The following is a 16053-nucleotide window of genomic DNA, read 5'->3' as shown; positions in this document are numbered from 1 at the left end:
CGAGGGGGACGATATCTATATAGAGTCTATCTCAAGCATATTTATATTCAGCGCCAATATTTAAAGACGACTGACTGAAATTGGACTCACCGGCGACCGCCCGAATTGTTTTCGATTCTGTACACATTATATTGACTCCTATTTGTTTCGAACAAGGTGCATTGTTTAGTGCTCTCTCATTCAATTCAATGATTTAGGTGTTTCAGGGAATACGACCACTGGAAGATTTGTATGCGCATTTTACCTTTGGTAGTGCTGTATATTAGATCTTGTTAAAGTTAAGTGTATTAAAGTTACTATACTATACTACTTAATATACTATATATATTATACTACATAAATAAGAACTCTGGGTAAGATTCGAGAGTTGTTATGAATCTCAGCTCCTTTCTAAACCTTTCTAGTCTCTATGTTCTTGATCTGTGGTCCTACAAGATGTACAGTAAACCTTGACAGTCTTAATTACTTATTACAATGGAGGTTTTGACAAATGACAACATCTAATTCTGAATATAGGAATCAAAATATCTGAAACTGAAATTTTAAACAAAACAAGTGGCTTATATGGTTACTTCCATATATGAAACATAACCCAGCACTTGATTACATATGAAGTAAAAGTAATAATGTTTCAACGACAACAGTAACCTAATAAGCACAAGTGTCTCTTAATTTAAAGTGATTTTATTAACGAAAATGTATTATCAATACTACGTTTCGTTTGTATTATTGTTAACGCCTAATATTTTATTCTGCGCGTCGGCTGCTGTTCACAGCCATAGTTTAGATGATCCAGAGCGAGAATCTGACGGCGCGTATCGGCCACGAGATTCTGAGCACTTTAATGATATAGGACATAATGTTGAATTCGACCATGAAGCCATTCTAGGTACCTTGTGTTTATAGTTAATATAAACTCAAGCTAACTCAGTTGTGCAATCCTAAGTTGATAAGGAGCACAGTTGCGTTTGCTATGTCTATAAAACTGGGTTTATTGTTTCTTATACCTACAATGCTTGTTGTAACTTATTATTATTCAATAGGAAGCGTAAAAGAGGCAGAAGAGTTTGATAAGCTCAGTCCGGAAGAGTCAAAGCGGCGCCTTGGTCTGATGCTGCCTAAGATGGACCTTAATGGAGATAAGTTTATTGATCGAGATGAACTTAAGAAGTGGATTTTAAACTCTTTTATGTAAGATACTCCAATACAATAGAATTAATAACTAAGAAAAATAGTAAGCCTATAAATCTTACTGGTTGTTCTTAAAAAGTTCACTATTATTTCAAACAAAAACTGTAATTAAATATATTATATTATATTAAAATAAAGAAATCTGTCATTTGTTTGATGAAATAAGTATTTATATGCATCAGTTCAAGCTAAAGTTATACATATAAATGTGTAGCTATTTCTTATAAGTATAGCTAAATGTAGGTACACAATAGTTTGGTTCAAACATCTTAACAAAACATTGATCTGATTATTTCAGTAATCTTGCCAGAGAAGAAGCTGAGGAAAGACTAACAGAAGCAGATGAAGATGGTGATGGCCTGGTGACATGGTCAGAGTACCTTAGAGACTCGTTTGGGGTTGATACTGAGGAGGAACTTAATCCAGAAGACACAGGAGATACTGGCATGGTAACATTTTATTACTAGATTAACTACTAGTATAACAAGTTTAACAAAAACTTGCATGTCATATAATTATTACTTACAGTATAAGTTATTTTTAATTACTGTATTCAAAATGTAAAGTGTAAAGGTCAATTATATACAAGTATCTGATATCTACATAAATGTAAACCATCAAGATTTTCAATGCAATTTGTTTGGCATATCTTTTGATTAGGCCAATGTTTCAATTTGTATCTCAAAATACACTTTTTTATAAATTATATTAAACTGTAAAAATTATTGTTTTTGCTGTGTATTTGAATTTTCATGATTATATGTAAAATTTAGTGTTAAATAAGTGATTATATACAATATACATTTATTGTCATATCAGAATTTTTTGTTGTTGTTTTTAAGCAGTTAGTGCGTGATGAGAAGATAATGTGGAAGACAGCAGACAGGAATGGAGACGGAAAGTTGGATATAGCTGAATTTGAGGTAAACTAAACTTTTTTATTACTTTTGTAGACTCCTGTGTCAACCATATTATAATTGTAGTCTTCCATCCAGAGTAATAAATATATAATATTGTTAAGGTTGCCTAGCTAAATCAAGTAACATGTCAAACAAAATGGCTCTATTTACTTCCCAGTATTATGCACCAAATCCATGTTACTTTTTAACATAATAAGACATTTAAAATACAGGTATTTACAAACCCAGAGGAGCACTCAGTAATGCACCCACATCTAGTATCTCAGGCTCTAAGGGAGAAAGACTCAAATGGCGATGGAATGCTTGACTTCCATGAGTATATTGGAGAGAGAGGTTACATTTTAATATTATTACATTATTATTTATGTATGTTTATAGAAGATTTTGCCACACTATGTTCCCAGAAATTAGCAAGCTATAAAACTTGCACACTCTAACAATAAACTATAACTCGATATTTTTTTTCTTCTGTTATAAATTTATTTTAGGGCAACTAAACTGAAATTTATTCTAAGTAGGTTCTGAGAACTTAACACCCTCCAGAATCATAAACATTTTCTTTATGTCTGCTTCATAGATATTTTTTCATATCTAAGTAGGCATGTGGAAAATTACTGTTTTCCTAAAAAAACTTAAATTATTTTACCAAGGAGTCGGTATGATTGCAGCTCAACACCAAGATAAAGAATGGGTGATAACAGAGCGGGACAAGTATGACCATGAGCTGGACTCAAATGGAGATGGCTTACTTGATGAACATGAAATACATCGCTGGATGATACCAGATAACAAGTAATATTGAGCTTGGGCTTATTATAAATATGTATTTTAAAGCAAATTAAACTTCAAAAATAATTAATATTTCGTGTTTTAAACTAATTGTTCAATATGTTGGTTTCAAGTATAGAAATTATTCTAATAATAGAATCTTAATGAACCTGTTAAGAAATTCTCTGAAATATATTTTTTTTTAGTGAAATAGCTGAGGAGGAAGTGTCACATTTGTTTGCATCCTCTGATGATGACCACGACGAACTCCTGTCATTCGAGGAGATACTTCAGCATCACTATGTCTTTGTCGGTAGTGAGGCGACAGACTTTGGAAACGATATAGATCGATTTGACGATGAATTATAAGGAAAGGAATTAGAAAATAACACTTAAGTGCTTATTTATGTGTTTTACAATTAATAATATCTTTAAGGCGCCAAATATTACATGTATGTAAACTAAATTAAAATTCGATTTTTTGTCACGTTTTTAAGTAAACCTTAAGAGAGCTTTTAATTGAGAGTTTGAAATTCTTGTATGGGAAATATGTAAATTAGTTTTTTAAAACTATTAACACACATTTATCAATAAGTTAATAAAACACGGTTATACTTCAGCATAACCGTGTTTTATATTTCATATTTCAATATACCATATAATTTGGCTATATGTACTGTAAACTTAATACCGCCGCTTTTAAAAGTTCTGATACGCACAAGTACTTAGTGGGCTTAAGTTGTATGATTTATCTGTTTACTTAACCATAATGTTCAAAGAAACTAGTCAATGTTACTAATAACAAGTTAAAATAAAGTAGTACCCATAAGGTATTTCATACATATATTTCACTTATATGTGAAACTCATGGGTATGTTGTTGAATGCAGTTTTAGATAGCGAATCATTTGGTTTTTAGAACTGACTCCATTTTTCACTTTTTTTATATCTGCCAGTCAATATGAGTATGTTTTGCCCTATGCGGAAAAAGGAGTAAGCCGAATTATATACACTATGTAACCAAATTATAAACCATATATACAGAGCTTGAATTTGCTAATAATTATTTTCATTGATTGAAATAATTTGACAACTATGATCCTGTTATAATTTCATATTTTTTATATTGTGGGAATTTTCTTAATCAGCTCTCCTAAAATTGTGCCATTTGATTTAACATGTAGTAACTACAAATTAGTTTAATTGAATTATTATTTTAAAATTATAAATAGTTAATAATAATTTAACACACTAATATTATACTTAATGTATTTGAAATAAAACACAAAAATCATTTACAATATTTTTTTATTCAATATAATAATCTTAATAAATCCAAAATATTTACACAATACAAAAACATACTATATATGACCTTCCATCTCCGCTTGTTTTAATTTCATTACATGAATGTTCTGATAACGTCTACATATAACTATAAAGGATCATACCGCATCCTGTTTTTAAGCTTTATGGTCCTTTTAAACCAGATAGATTATATTTAATGTCAATTATATTTTACTGGATTATATTAATTTAGACATTTTTAAACAGGAGACGGTCTGATTACTACTAAGTATTGCACATTTTGTGGTATGATGTCTAATTTTTATATGCCATATTTCATGAATTAATATTATTTTTTCGAAACAAATATATATTAAACACAAGACATTACACCAAAAAATGATTTTAAAAGCCTAAAAGCACTTCATTCTTGAATGAAATTACATTTGTAATGTAAGGCTTAGTATAAAATTGATTTGATTAGTTATGCCCTCTAGGTAGAAATTCATTGTTTTTACTTTTATATACGGAGTTGTCTATTATTATCGAGCATAAATAATGGGATATATATATATATATATATAAAAGAAGACCATAATTGACAGATAATAAATAAGCGGCACTGCTACATACATACATGTGCAATAATGATTAAAATTCAATTATGTTACAATCACTATTTTAGTTCTCATAATATTTTACAGATGAAAATTCATTCCTTATTCTTAGGTTACGAAAATTATCAGTATACGAAGAAAAAAGGATAGAGCATAGACAACCCAGACTTCTACAAAGGAATATGAAATCTTTTTAATGCACTTTTATTATTTTGGGTCTCAACAACTGACTCATGTCAGTTCTGTTGTTTATGTGTAAAGTTTGGCTCTGATTTTTCACTATTTAAGATACTGTTGCCATCAACCAGAATTTAGGTTATATTAATTCTAATTATGCATTGGATTGTGTTCACATCCTAACAACAGAATTGACCTCGTCTACACCCCATTGGAATGCGATAGTAAAATACAGCTAGAACTGCCACATAGTACAAATACCCTTATAACAAAATTATACATATGTTACTTTCACTGAATATTAGAGTATAAACTAACGAAGGCGTTCTAATTTTATCTATATTAACTAAAGGTGATCTCTAGTCGCGGTACGGCAAACAAATGATAACGATAGTCTGTCCATTGAATACGGCACTACGGAAGTGTTATTAAAATAGCTTTTTTTTACAAATTCAAAACCTTGTAGCATCTAGATATAACAGCTATCTCTATTGTGATGTCATAAGCGAACAAAGCACCAGTCGCATTCAATGGACGACTATCGACGGGTAATATACAGTAATCCTACCAATTCGTTAACATATCCGTAAATGATTGACGCTATTCTCGACTGGCCATGTTCAACAACAATACATTTGATAACAGGTTAACATTTGAATTATAGGGCAATTACTAGAATAGACAATAAAAAGGAAATCAACAGAGATTGTAGTTGTCAAATATTCCAGTCTGAGAATGGCGAGGTATATACACTTTGTCGAGTAACGTTTGTAAAAGCGTTTTTGCGAGAAATAAGTTCGGTTATATTATGCACAGATGAGAGCTTTTAATAATTATCAATTATGCTTGGTCCGCTACCAAACAAAGTGTAAATAACAATAATGATAAGGTGTTTCGTGTACCCAGCCTAACGAAGCCGTGACCTGAGCAAATAAAAAAATCATTTAAACAGAAGAATATTAAAAAACATACTTTATTAGATTTACTTTACAGTATAAGACAAAGGCAATTATGGCTTGGTTTCTCTTTTTTATTATTGGTACTTCCTTATTTTATCTTTACAATTATTTTAGGAATATAAAAAAGGGCAGATAGATACATTCATTCTACAAAAATCCCCTTACTTTTTTAAAGCCTCCTACAGAAAGGCCTTTCTACCTTAACAGTGTTTTAACCAGTACAGAGGGAGATCACTTTAGCAAGTTGTTTAAGTATATTTATTGCATTGAATTATCATAATAATGACGTGATAAGTTATTCTGAAATTTTATAAAGAAGAATATTGTAAAAAAAAAAACAAATATATTTAAGGTGTGTATATATAATTTCGTTACGTTTCGTGTAAACTGACAAATCTTCAACAGGCAAGCTTTCCAGAGAAAATATATTTTACCGATTTAAAACAGCCTAATAATTGTATCATTTCATTCACTAAATAATTTGTATTTAATATGTGTAAAATAACATCACATTAATTGTGAAAATCCTTCTTTAGACTTTATTAGTTGAAGAAAAGAGGGATATTTCTATGTACAGAATTTAGATTAAATTATCTAATCTAACCTTCAATACATTAATTTAAAGGAAATTACTGTAAATCAAAATTTGAAAGACTATGTATAGCATCATATATCCGGATATCACTTTTATAAAAAACAAAAATTAAAATAGGTAAGGTTTTGCTGTCCTCGTAATACACTAGTTTACGTATTTGTGTGAGTCATACCTCATCCGCGCGCCGCATCGCGCCACAGTCCCACACTCTGCTTCTGAAATTAAAAAAAGATAATGCCCTAATAATATCTATTAATGATTATATTTCTTAACTTATCTGTGTAATATGTTTGCAGACTTAAAAGAAGCTGCATTAGCATCTGTATTGTACGCGATAGTGCCTTTGGGAACAGTACGTCGACCTGACGTGGGTACGTACCGGGCGGTATCACTTGCAGCAGGTGGAAGACCGCGGCTGGTCGCCGTCTGCGAGACGCCGCGCGCCGCCCGCCGCGCCGCCACCGCCGCTCTCACTCTTTGGTAACTTGTTCGCTAAAAGGGCACCATGTCAAAATATAAGCCATTTAAATTATACCAACTTACATCTATCAACTGAATTTACAACCTATTGTTTAGCTATGTTGCTATATAATACACATCCTTTCCACAAATGGGTGGAGACGGTCATATTCTAATAACTGGACAAATACCAAAACTCCCTAACTGTTTTTGATGGAACTTGGACTGTTTCATAAGTTGAATTTAATTTATACCTAACAAAAATAGTCATATGCTTGGTACTAAGTTTCCGAGAGATTTATGGACACAATCACGAAAAATATAATTGAATAATTAATGTAACAAAGGAACTTTACGTAATATAAAATAGAAAAGGGCAGTCAAGAGCGTAGAATGGACGATAAGAACTGACAGGAAAGTCTTCTGGCGTCGTTTAGATCGTGTGACATTAGAACTTTAAACTTTTCTACTTATGACTCACCAATGGCTAGGAAGATATCGTTGACGTTCATTGCCGTCTTGGCGCTGGTCTCCATGAAGAGTAGACCGTTCTCATCGGCGTAGGCCTGTGCCTCATCAAATTCCACCATACGTTTGGCTGCCATGTCGCTCTTGTTACCCGCGAGTGCGATCACGATTGATGGTGACGCCTGCCTCTGCAGTTCTTTTACCCAGTTCTTGGCTCGGCCGAATGTGTCCTAAAAAAGATGTAGTACTTGTTTAGAAGACGGTTAAGATATATTCATATACAGTTATCGGAATTGGTCAATATTTAATTCCAAAATTTAAATCAAGACGTTCACAAAATTATTTTTACCTTTCACATGGATTAGATAAAACTATTAATAAAAGTAACTATAGAAAATTTAGAAGAACAGTAAGGCTAAGAATAATGTATGTTATGTTTCCAAAGTTAGTCTTTTAACATAATAACAACTTTAATATATACTTTTGTTAATACATAGACCTCAACTCTTTTTTCTTTAACGCTGTTTTAAGATGAGGAATACCAGTTATTTCTTAAGCTTATTTTAGTAGTTAGAAAATCATATTCTGTCAGTATTTACTGACACACAATGAAAGAATAGTAGGAAATTTTATATCGATCACGCTTTATTAAGCCATAATTAATACTATTCATTGACGTTGCCACACATAGGTATGTGAAACAGTTATCATCTAAAAATAAACGAGAGTGTGAGTACAAATTTTATTGTACACAAAGAAATTGCGCAGCGCATTCTTTATGTTATAAACAATATAATGCGATAGAGTTTTGCCCCTACACTACCCGTTGGACTATCAATGAGCGATAACGCTATCAAAGGTCTGGGAAATAGTCTGGTCATTGAACGAAAATCATATTAGTGCCCCACATTGTAAGGGATATGATAAAGTAGTAAATGATGTCTAAGAATTCATTTACTTTGAATAAATGTATTATTTAGTCAATATAGACACATACTTATACAATTGTTTTAACAAAACATGCTCGTAAATAACAACAGTCCAGCTGATTGTCAAAACACTCACTCAGATTATACTGAGCAAATCGGTTTTTTAAGACTATTATCTTTTGTAATAATTACATACCTATTAGTTTTTGTGTTGGCTGACTCACCTAACACTTCACTTACCATACAGTAAAAGTTGGCAATATGACGTAACCGGCAATCAATATCTATACATTACGCCCTTGAACTCGAAGACTTATGCGTGTAATACGATTGACGGCTCACGCACACGTCAAATACTATTTTCGCTACTCTCTTTACATAATTAAGGCAAGTAATTCCACATCAATCTAGTTGGTTACCTGATCACAAGCGTCATTTTCGTATATTGTTTTAAATAAAGATATTGCTAACAAATTGGATTTGTTGAGCTCTCCCATCACAAGCATACTTTTTGTCTAAAGGACACGATAATTGGTTAAAGAAATAAAATTATTATTTGTTTCCGTAATGATACATAGCAAGTGGACCGTCCGAAAACGTAAACAACTTCCAAGCCACTGCCCTTCTGCTGCATTGTCCACGCGAAATTGGGACAGTGCATAACAACCTACATTCCGGTACCAATAGACAATTGTAACGTGAACATACGGTACATTAAATGCTCGGTTAAATCCCGTCTCATAGGATGTCTCACACCGTGAAATAGATTTGCAAATGAGATATTACTGGCATCGTTTGTGGACTGTGGCGACCGTGAAATAAGACTTTTTGATAAATTTACGCTATTGATCTCGAAAATGAATGCTCGTTTTTAGTATAGTAGTACAGTACATTTATTTTAATTCATAAACGTCCATTCTATAATTTATTCCACCACTAATGCTGTATGTAAAAAGGATTCGCTTTACCCGTTGCAAATTCGCAAACCGCTATTTTTATATTTCAATTAATTTGGAATAGCGGAATACCGCGCCTTTCACGGTTAATATATTTGAACTAACATGTCCCGAAAGTTTGCTAAAATTGTAGGATATAACATTATAGAACTTATGTTAATTTAATTGATATAATAGATAAGAACATCACGTGCGCACGCATCTCCTGATAAGGGGATTTAATATTATTAAGAACTGTAATTAGCACCTTTTCAGTTACTACTAAATTTGTCACACTTAATAGAATTAGTTTATTTCAAAGCAAATTAAATAACGTTTTGTGCCAAGGCATTGTCGTCTAACTTTTATTACTAAACTACATATATTTTCATATTAGATTTTTTTGCTTAATAAAACAATACATAAGTCCTCTAATACAAGGCTACCAGTAACAATTGAATGCAGTTTAAGGCGCAAATTAGGAATTCTGTGTTCGTGACAATGCGATGTGCTTCGACCGTGACCAAGTATCGATGCAATCCTCGACCATTTTGTTACCAGCACAAGACTGGCTTGAATAGTAAATGTTAGATGCCGTAACAAAAATAATAACGAGGATATTAAATTTATTATTATAAACAATTAATAGGTTAACTAAAACAATAACAAATTTTATAGTAAATAAATTCCAACTAACTTTTGTATCGAAGGTAAAAATCACATTTATTTTATTAAAAATTGTTCAGTCGGATCTTCGGTTACATATTTTTTGCCTAACGTATATTAAGCGTCTTACTTTTGCTTTAATATAATTTCATATAGAGCATAGCTAAAATACACCTGAAAAGTTTTAGTATTTAGGCGTCTTAGTCTAAATTTATACCTGAATTAATTAACTCTTTCGTGCTTCAAGATAATGAATAACAATACGCTTAATAGGCCTGAATAAGAAGTTACCTGTACAAATAATCTTTAGGTATTAATATAACATTAACACGCCCCAAAATTTAGGTTAAATATACTAGTTATTTAACGATTTTCCACGTAATCATAATTTGTTTCGAGTTCTACAGAAATACCAGGTAAGAAAGAAAAAAAAAACAAATATATGTCTTTTGAGGTTTTTTGATAAATTAATAAAATTTTTAGGAATTTTAATTTTATCCAATTATATCTTAATAATAGCTCAAGCTGCCTAACCTTATTTTGATGAATACTAGAATTTAATAAAGATTAAAATTCAACATGTTTTAATGTTTGATAATAAATTGACAAATAATTAAATAAAACAACAACTTAAGAGCGGGTCAAAAATCGAATAATGGCGACTATAGGGACAAATATCGCTATTTAAATTTTACATAAATGTTATTTTTATTTCGTCTACGAAAAAATACCTCTAACAATCGTAACATAAAAGAACTCGAAGTACGTTACTTCTTTAGTGTTCTAATTTTCTTAAAATTTTAAGTCATTTCTTTGGTAAATCTCAAATGTCAAAATGTGGCTGGGCTTTTGAAATGCTTTGTTACATATACGTATACGCCTCGCAGTAGTAGTCTTCAATAATTACGGAAGTTCCTAAGGAGATGTACAATAATACCATAGTGTCTTGGTCTAGTTTTTATTGATCAAAGTTGATTAACTGGTTTTATAAAGACAAACACACTAAGAAATATATATATATATAATTCACACACCTCATTTAGCCTCACAACGGCAGGACATACCCGCTAAGCGTCGGCACCGTTATAAAATTATAAATTAATCTAATTCAATTGTGATCGCTAAATACGCTGTAATCTCGTAATTCTGTTTGTTGTTTAAGAAAAATAATGAAATAAAAACATTTCTCCTTTGTCATCATTGAGTGTTCAACTCGGTTGAGAAAGATTATAGGTTTAATAATAAAATATACATTATATATAGTGTACACATCTTCAGAAGTATATTTTAATTTGATGATCGTATGTAATCTTGATATGTTATCTTCATATACGGGTTTATTGACATAAAATTCATATTACAGCAAAAAAGATATTTACTCGAACTGTTGGTTGAGCCATGCAAAGATATTTAAAAGTCTAACAAACAAGTATTTATAGCATATGTTTATACACGTGTTAGTTCAAATAAAGACTTTAATACTTATTTAACACTTAAAAACATGACATAACACTGAGAAACATTACAGAAAATATAGAAAAAGGGTTATAATGTATAAATCTGTCTTTCCTCTGCCCCGTTAGAGATGTTACTGAGTGGTGATATGAGTGGTTACTAAGATTCAAATGAAGTCCTACGTACCTGATTAGTAATATCGTAAACTACGATAGCTGCCTGGGCTCCTCTGTAGTACATTGGGGCAAGACTGTGATATCTGAAATAAGAAAATAACATTTAGATACAAGTTAGTTGTTGCGAGTTCATAACAATTAAAACTAAAAATCAAGAAATTTATAAAAACGAACTGAGAAGTAATTTTCGATGTTTAAGCATTGATGCTAAGTATGACTATGTCAATGTATGTTCCCCTTAGATACTAAGCAATCATCACTTGTTTTCTATATATCGTGACTATCGGAAACATTTCTAGAAAAAGAAAAAAATGTTTTTCGGCATAAAATAATGTCCAGATGTAAGAATTTATAATGACCTTCAAAGTAAAATTTAAAATATCTTTGATTATGCAGTGAAAGATTTTGTAAAAAGTAATATTTTGAAATGAAGGTAAAAGACCTAACAATCATTGAACGTTTATAAGCGGCACGTTTATTACATTCAAACAACTTTTACGACGTACCATTCCAGTACGCGATCATTATAAGTTATACACGTGACGTAAATTTTAAAATTAATACGTAGTATAAAAAAGCTTAATTAACATTAACAATAACGAACAAACGGCCCAGGCCACATTAAATATATGGATAACGTTTAAGTAATAATAAAGTATAACTTCATGTATATACTTTTTTCGTAAAATATTTTTTATACACTGCTTACAATGTAGAATATTGAGAGATTCTTTTATATCAAAAAATAAACTACTGATCAAAAACGAAATACAATTCGACATCAGTATAATAATATTCAAAAGTCGAAGGCAAAAAAAACTGCATACCGTGGTACCGACAATAAACAATCATTATATTTACATTATAATAACAAGACAACATGAATTGATACAGTATACAATATGCATTTTATATTAAGATTGTACCTACTATGTAAATTATAATTTTCATAGAAGGTATTTATTCTGACATTTTAGAGAGTTATATTATGATAGTGTTCTACGTTCGCTTACACTTTAAAACAAAGATCGTGTTGATTTCATTTAATAAAAAGTGATTTCTTCACTCTCATACCTATTAAAAATATATCATATTTTAGTACACTAAAAGCAATATCATACCTCTCCTGCCCTGCCGTATCCCAAATCTCAAACTTAACAGTAGTGTCATCGAGACATAGGGTCTGCGTGAGGAAGGCGGCTCCAATGGTGCTCTCCTGGTACTCGTGGAACTGTCCCTTGACGAACCGGAGCACCAGTGATGATTTGCCGACCGCCGACTCTCCTAACAGCACCAACTTAAACTGACAGACCTTCGTCTGCGGCGCGCCGTTTGGCCGCTGCGCACCGCTTCTGTTTGTTGCCATCGCCTATAATAATTTAAAAATACGGTCCAATTTAACATACATATACTTTTAAAAAAATCTCTATAGAAGGAATAAGAAGGGTAGTATGTCGTACTGTGTTTACAACATAAACGCAGAAAGAAGTCGAAACCACCCTCAACTACTACTGCTGACCCCGAATTGTACTTTTTTAAATTAATTATCTCAGTATTTAGATGGGCGTACGTAGCTTTACTAAATACATTAAACTTTTTGAAGTAAGTTAATTGCTTAATGTCTTGAGTCTCACTTCTATGATAGTTATGTAGTGCATTATCCCATGATTTATTTGTGTATTAAAAATAATGTGTGTTGAAGGGTATTACTAAACAAGCAATATACACAACAATCATCATATTACAAGCTTTTCTATGACGCTCTATACACCACATACGCAAATTTACTTTTTAATAGATACCTCATCATTGCATCCGCTGGTATTCATGTCTCTTCTGTCGTGCTGGATTGAAAATACAAAACGTATATATGAATTATTAATACATTATTACATTTCGACTCAATATGTAAGTTGAACAAAAATATTCGTTAATCAAGGCATGTAGGCTTCTTTTTATCTTAAATGTTAAGAGGTTTTGATCTAGTAGACCGCGAGTACCAAAAATACATTTTCAATAATAGCAGAGTAGTTCCCCCTATGGCTAAAATTTTACAACAAAACTTTAAACCATACCATATATTTCCTAAGAATCCATACAATATATATTGTTGCTTATATTTTAGTATTTTATCTTAGTAACTAATTTCGCAAAAATATTTTATAATTCAAACGAGGCTATTCGATTCCGTTACAGGGTGAAGGATAAATTAGCGAGCGAGAAAACCTCGTTTCGCAATGAGAATATTCTTCAATGTGACGTAAGAATGTACGTAACGCGTGGACCGTGTGGGTTAGTTTTTATTGGATTAGCTTCTTAGGCTCGCGTCGACTAATTTGTAACGGTTCCTTCGAAAGTGTATTTGCCTTGTTGTATTAAATATACACAATAATAAACAAGACAATGTATAATATTCTCTTATCATCTATAAAAAAATGCATTGATTTACATGTATATTCTTATCATACTAGTACTTCAACATGATAAATTACTATACTTTTGTCTTTAATTATTTGTACTAATCATGAGAGAAAGGCACATTGTATACATTTTTGTTATACAAAAATTTAGATATTTACACTTACAAATTAATATAAAAGGCTATTTTTGTTGCGACTAATTTGGTGCATGGTACACAAATGGATCCCCATTTGTGCGTTATACAGTTATCCAACTATTGACAATAAAATATCTGAATTAGAGATCAAAATCTAATAAGATTTATTATTGTAAACACTTTCTTTTTGATATTTATGTTCATAAGTATATAGATTATAATGAATTTTGAATCGATTAGATACACTTTTAGAATAGAGTATTTTAAAATATGTATATACTTAAACATTTTGTTCCAACTATATAACCACTTATAAAACAAGATAATTTTAAATCATATAATAAATTTCTATTTAAAAAAATATTATAAATTTTTAGAAGTATACATCTTAAGACTTCTGTTACTTAATAGTCAATATCATGTTCCAGTATATATTAATTGTATATTAGAAAAGTATAAAAAAAAACTAATAATGATAAAAAAAATTTTCATAATCATTTTCATTTTTATCAAAACTATGGAGTAAGATTTAATTTTATCTAACATTTAAGTTAATAAGCATTGTCAAACATGTGAAAACATTCAATTCTATTTTTAAATCATTTTGGTATCTGGGGCAGTGTACCCTATTTCTTTTAATTTTCTTTTTAATTATTTTTAATATTATTTTGTAGGTTATGTACACTTTTCTACTAAAAAAATGTTATAACTTATTTTTAAATGAAAATTTACACAAAGGATGTTATGATTCACATGCAAATTAAATTTGTTTTATTTAATTATAATATAGTCCGTTTAGAGCTACTCACCAGACACCAGTGACACAAACACAAATTAAAACCATTGACAAAACCTTTGATTACTTGATGATATAGGGAAATAATTGTGACGAAAAGTCGCGAAAACGGTAAACACAGTTGTTATCTTTGAGGCGTTATGTCGCCAAGATCACAAAGAACATATTCACAAAGAGAAAATAACCAATTATTTTGTTGCAGAATTGAAGCCTCCCATTATTTCACATTACGATTTATGTTTGGCGATACCAAAAAATACGTCTGCTTTTGATGACTAACCGTTTAACTCCGTATCAATTCATTTCCTTGGCTGAACAATCTGTGAATCGCCCCCTTGTCAGCAGGCTTGCAATACATCCCTTTTCGATTCTTTGAACCATATCCTGACATCTAACTACTTAATGATAAGTTTTCATCATACCAAACCAACAATAAACTGGTTTTAGTAGACATTTATTCGATAAAATGACGCATTTACGTGTATTAAAAGGACGTAAAAGACGTACCCTCCCTGTTGTTAAATCACCGTGATGCACTTTCTGCTCGGCGACAAATCCTTACAAGGTCGCCGTGTTTCCGATAATTTCATTAATTACACTCCTATTGGAATTTAATCACTAGATACTGAAACTAGGAATTGTAGCACAAAAATGCAAAATGACCACGAACAAACATGGATGATGGAAGCGAGAGAGCGAGAAGACAATTAGTAAAACCTTGTCTATGTATTGTATTGTCTATACATTGAAGTTAGAACAGATTATAGACACAGACGATACAACAGTAAAATAAGGAATGCGTTTTAAAGCCTCCGTAGACGAACGGCAAGAAACAACCCTTTTAGATTTGTCGTGAGTTTGTATACCACTTTGTCAGCATTCGGACTACACAGTTAAACTAGGTGAGTAAATATATTCAGTAAACCACTTACTTCATTCTTGGTTTATTCAAAAATAAAAATTTAAAGGGGCTCTGATATATGGGGAATGAAACCTAAAAAAAAAATTCTTTTTGCCTAGACAGGTCTTTAAAAAAAATCATATAGCTCTTGAATAATAAACCCTTTCAACGAAAATAAGGACTTTGCTTTACCTAAAA

General features: G+C 31.1%; 2 protein-coding genes across 6 annotated transcripts; one reads left to right on the top strand and one right to left on the bottom strand.

Annotated features, from left to right (window-relative positions):
* The first annotated feature begins 482 nt into the window (after positions 1-482).
* LOC123709119 (reticulocalbin-2-like) lies at positions 483-4176 on the top strand. 2 transcript variants are annotated; one of them, XM_045660252.1, is made up of 7 exons: positions 483-889; positions 1044-1191; positions 1490-1640; positions 2037-2114; positions 2324-2444; positions 2780-2903; positions 3086-4176. In XM_045660252.1, the coding sequence occupies exons 1-7, from the start codon at positions 697-699 to the stop codon at positions 3246-3248; spliced, it is 978 nt and encodes a 325-aa protein (XP_045516208.1). In that variant the 5' UTR covers positions 483-696; the 3' UTR covers positions 3249-4176. The 2 variants fall into 2 exon arrangements, with proteins under 2 accessions (XP_045516208.1, XP_045516207.1); XM_045660251.1 differs by having other exon boundaries at positions 2034-2114.
* On the bottom strand, positions 4170-15662 carry LOC123709121 (ras-related protein Rab-5B). 4 transcript variants are annotated; one of them, XR_006753683.1, is made up of 8 exons: positions 15462-15662; positions 13404-13445; positions 12723-12970; positions 11612-11684; positions 7454-7670; positions 6893-7005; positions 6686-6728; positions 4170-5882 (listed from the first exon to the last, which is right to left on the bottom strand). XR_006753683.1 is itself a non-coding variant. In XM_045660253.1 (6 exons), exons 1-5 carry the CDS (start codon positions 13428-13430, stop codon positions 6902-6904), a joined length of 669 nt encoding a protein of 222 aa, XP_045516209.1. In that variant the 5' UTR covers positions 13431-13445; the 3' UTR covers positions 4170-6728; positions 6893-6901. The 4 variants fall into 4 exon arrangements, 1 of the variants encoding a protein (XP_045516209.1); XR_006753684.1 differs by lacking the exon at positions 15462-15662 and adding an exon at positions 14968-15207; XR_006753685.1 differs by lacking the exon at positions 13404-13445 and having other exon boundaries at positions 15462-15660.
* Between the last annotated feature and the right edge of the window lie 391 nt (positions 15663-16053).

Source organism: Pieris brassicae, chromosome 4 (genome assembly GCF_905147105.1).
Source record: "Pieris brassicae chromosome 4, ilPieBrab1.1, whole genome shotgun sequence".
Lineage (NCBI taxonomy): Eukaryota > Metazoa > Arthropoda > Insecta > Lepidoptera > Pieridae > Pieris > Pieris brassicae.
Note: the sequence above shows the minus strand (reverse complement) of the source record. Positions and strands in the feature narration are given on the sequence as shown.

Coding starts and splice junctions, on each gene's coding strand:
- LOC123709119 (XM_045660251.1), top strand. CDS start 697: ATGTATTATCAATACTACGTTTCGTTTGTATTATTGTTAACGCCTAAT. Junction 1,192..1,489: donor TGGATTTTAAACTCTTTTAT/GTAAGATACTCC, acceptor TGATTATTTCAG/TAATCTTGCCAGAGAAGAAG. Junction 2,115..2,323: donor TGGATATAGCTGAATTTGAG/GTAAACTAAACT, acceptor TTTAAAATACAG/GTATTTACAAACCCAGAGGA.
- LOC123709121 (XM_045660253.1), bottom strand. CDS start 13,430: ATGAATACCAGCGGATGCAATGATGAG. Junction 12,971..13,403: donor CCAGCGGATGCAATGATGAG/GTATCTATTAAA, acceptor AAATTATTATAG/GCGATGGCAACAAACAGAAG. Junction 7,671..11,611: donor TTTACGATATTACTAATCAG/GTACGTAGGACT, acceptor CATCTTTTTTAG/GACACATTCGGCCGAGCCAA.